The sequence below is a fragment of the Volvox carteri genome (genome assembly GCF_000143455.1).
Source record: "Volvox carteri f. nagariensis unplaced genomic scaffold VOLCAscaffold_621, whole genome shotgun sequence".
In the NCBI taxonomy this organism is placed as follows: Eukaryota; Viridiplantae; Chlorophyta; class Chlorophyceae; order Chlamydomonadales; family Volvocaceae; genus Volvox; species Volvox carteri.
In genome coordinates this window covers 6,219-6,732 of record NW_003308126.1, presented here as the reverse complement: position 1 = coordinate 6,732, position 514 = coordinate 6,219, and the positions used below count along the sequence as shown (strand labels likewise).

The 514-nt window shown below is 72.6% G+C and overlaps 1 protein-coding gene across 1 annotated transcript in view; it reads right to left on the bottom strand.

The window, feature by feature from the left end:
• Nucleotides 1-164: 164 nt before the first annotated feature.
• The window catches only part of VOLCADRAFT_101286 (uncharacterized protein), a gene marked incomplete at both ends in the record, with an annotated part of 6,230 nt that continues 5,880 nt past the window's right edge, over nucleotides 165-514 (bottom strand). The window contains one exon of the mRNA XM_002959722.1: nucleotides 165-472. Coding sequence (XP_002959768.1) covers nucleotides 165-472 — 308 coding nt within the window. The remainder of the gene's footprint in view (nucleotides 473-514) is intronic.

Here is a 514-nt window from a genome sequence, read left to right as displayed (position 1 = left end):
CAGCCGCCAATGCCTCACTTGCCGCCGTCGCCCCCGCCGCCACACCTGCCGACACCGCAGCCGCCTCACCCGCCGTCACCGCACACCCGTCGACGTCACCATCACCAACGCCACCGACGCCACATCTGCCGCCACCGCAGCTGCACCTGGCACAGCCGCCTCACCCGCCGCAAACGCCACATCCGCCTCCATCGCCGCCACCGTCGCCAACGACGACACACCGTCTGACACCGCAGCCGTGCCTGCCGCCAACGCCACACCAGCCGCCAATGCCTCACTTGCCGCCGTCGCCCCCGCCGCCACACCTGCCGACACCGCAGCCGCCTCACCCGCCGTCACCGCACACCCGTCGACGTCACCATCGCCGACGCCACCGACGCCACATCTGCCGCCACCGCAGCTGCACCTGGCACAGCCGCCACACCCGCCGCAAACGCCACACCCACCGCCGTCGCCGCCACCGACTCCACACCTGCCGACACCGCAGCCGCCTCGTCCGTGGAGGCGACAATGT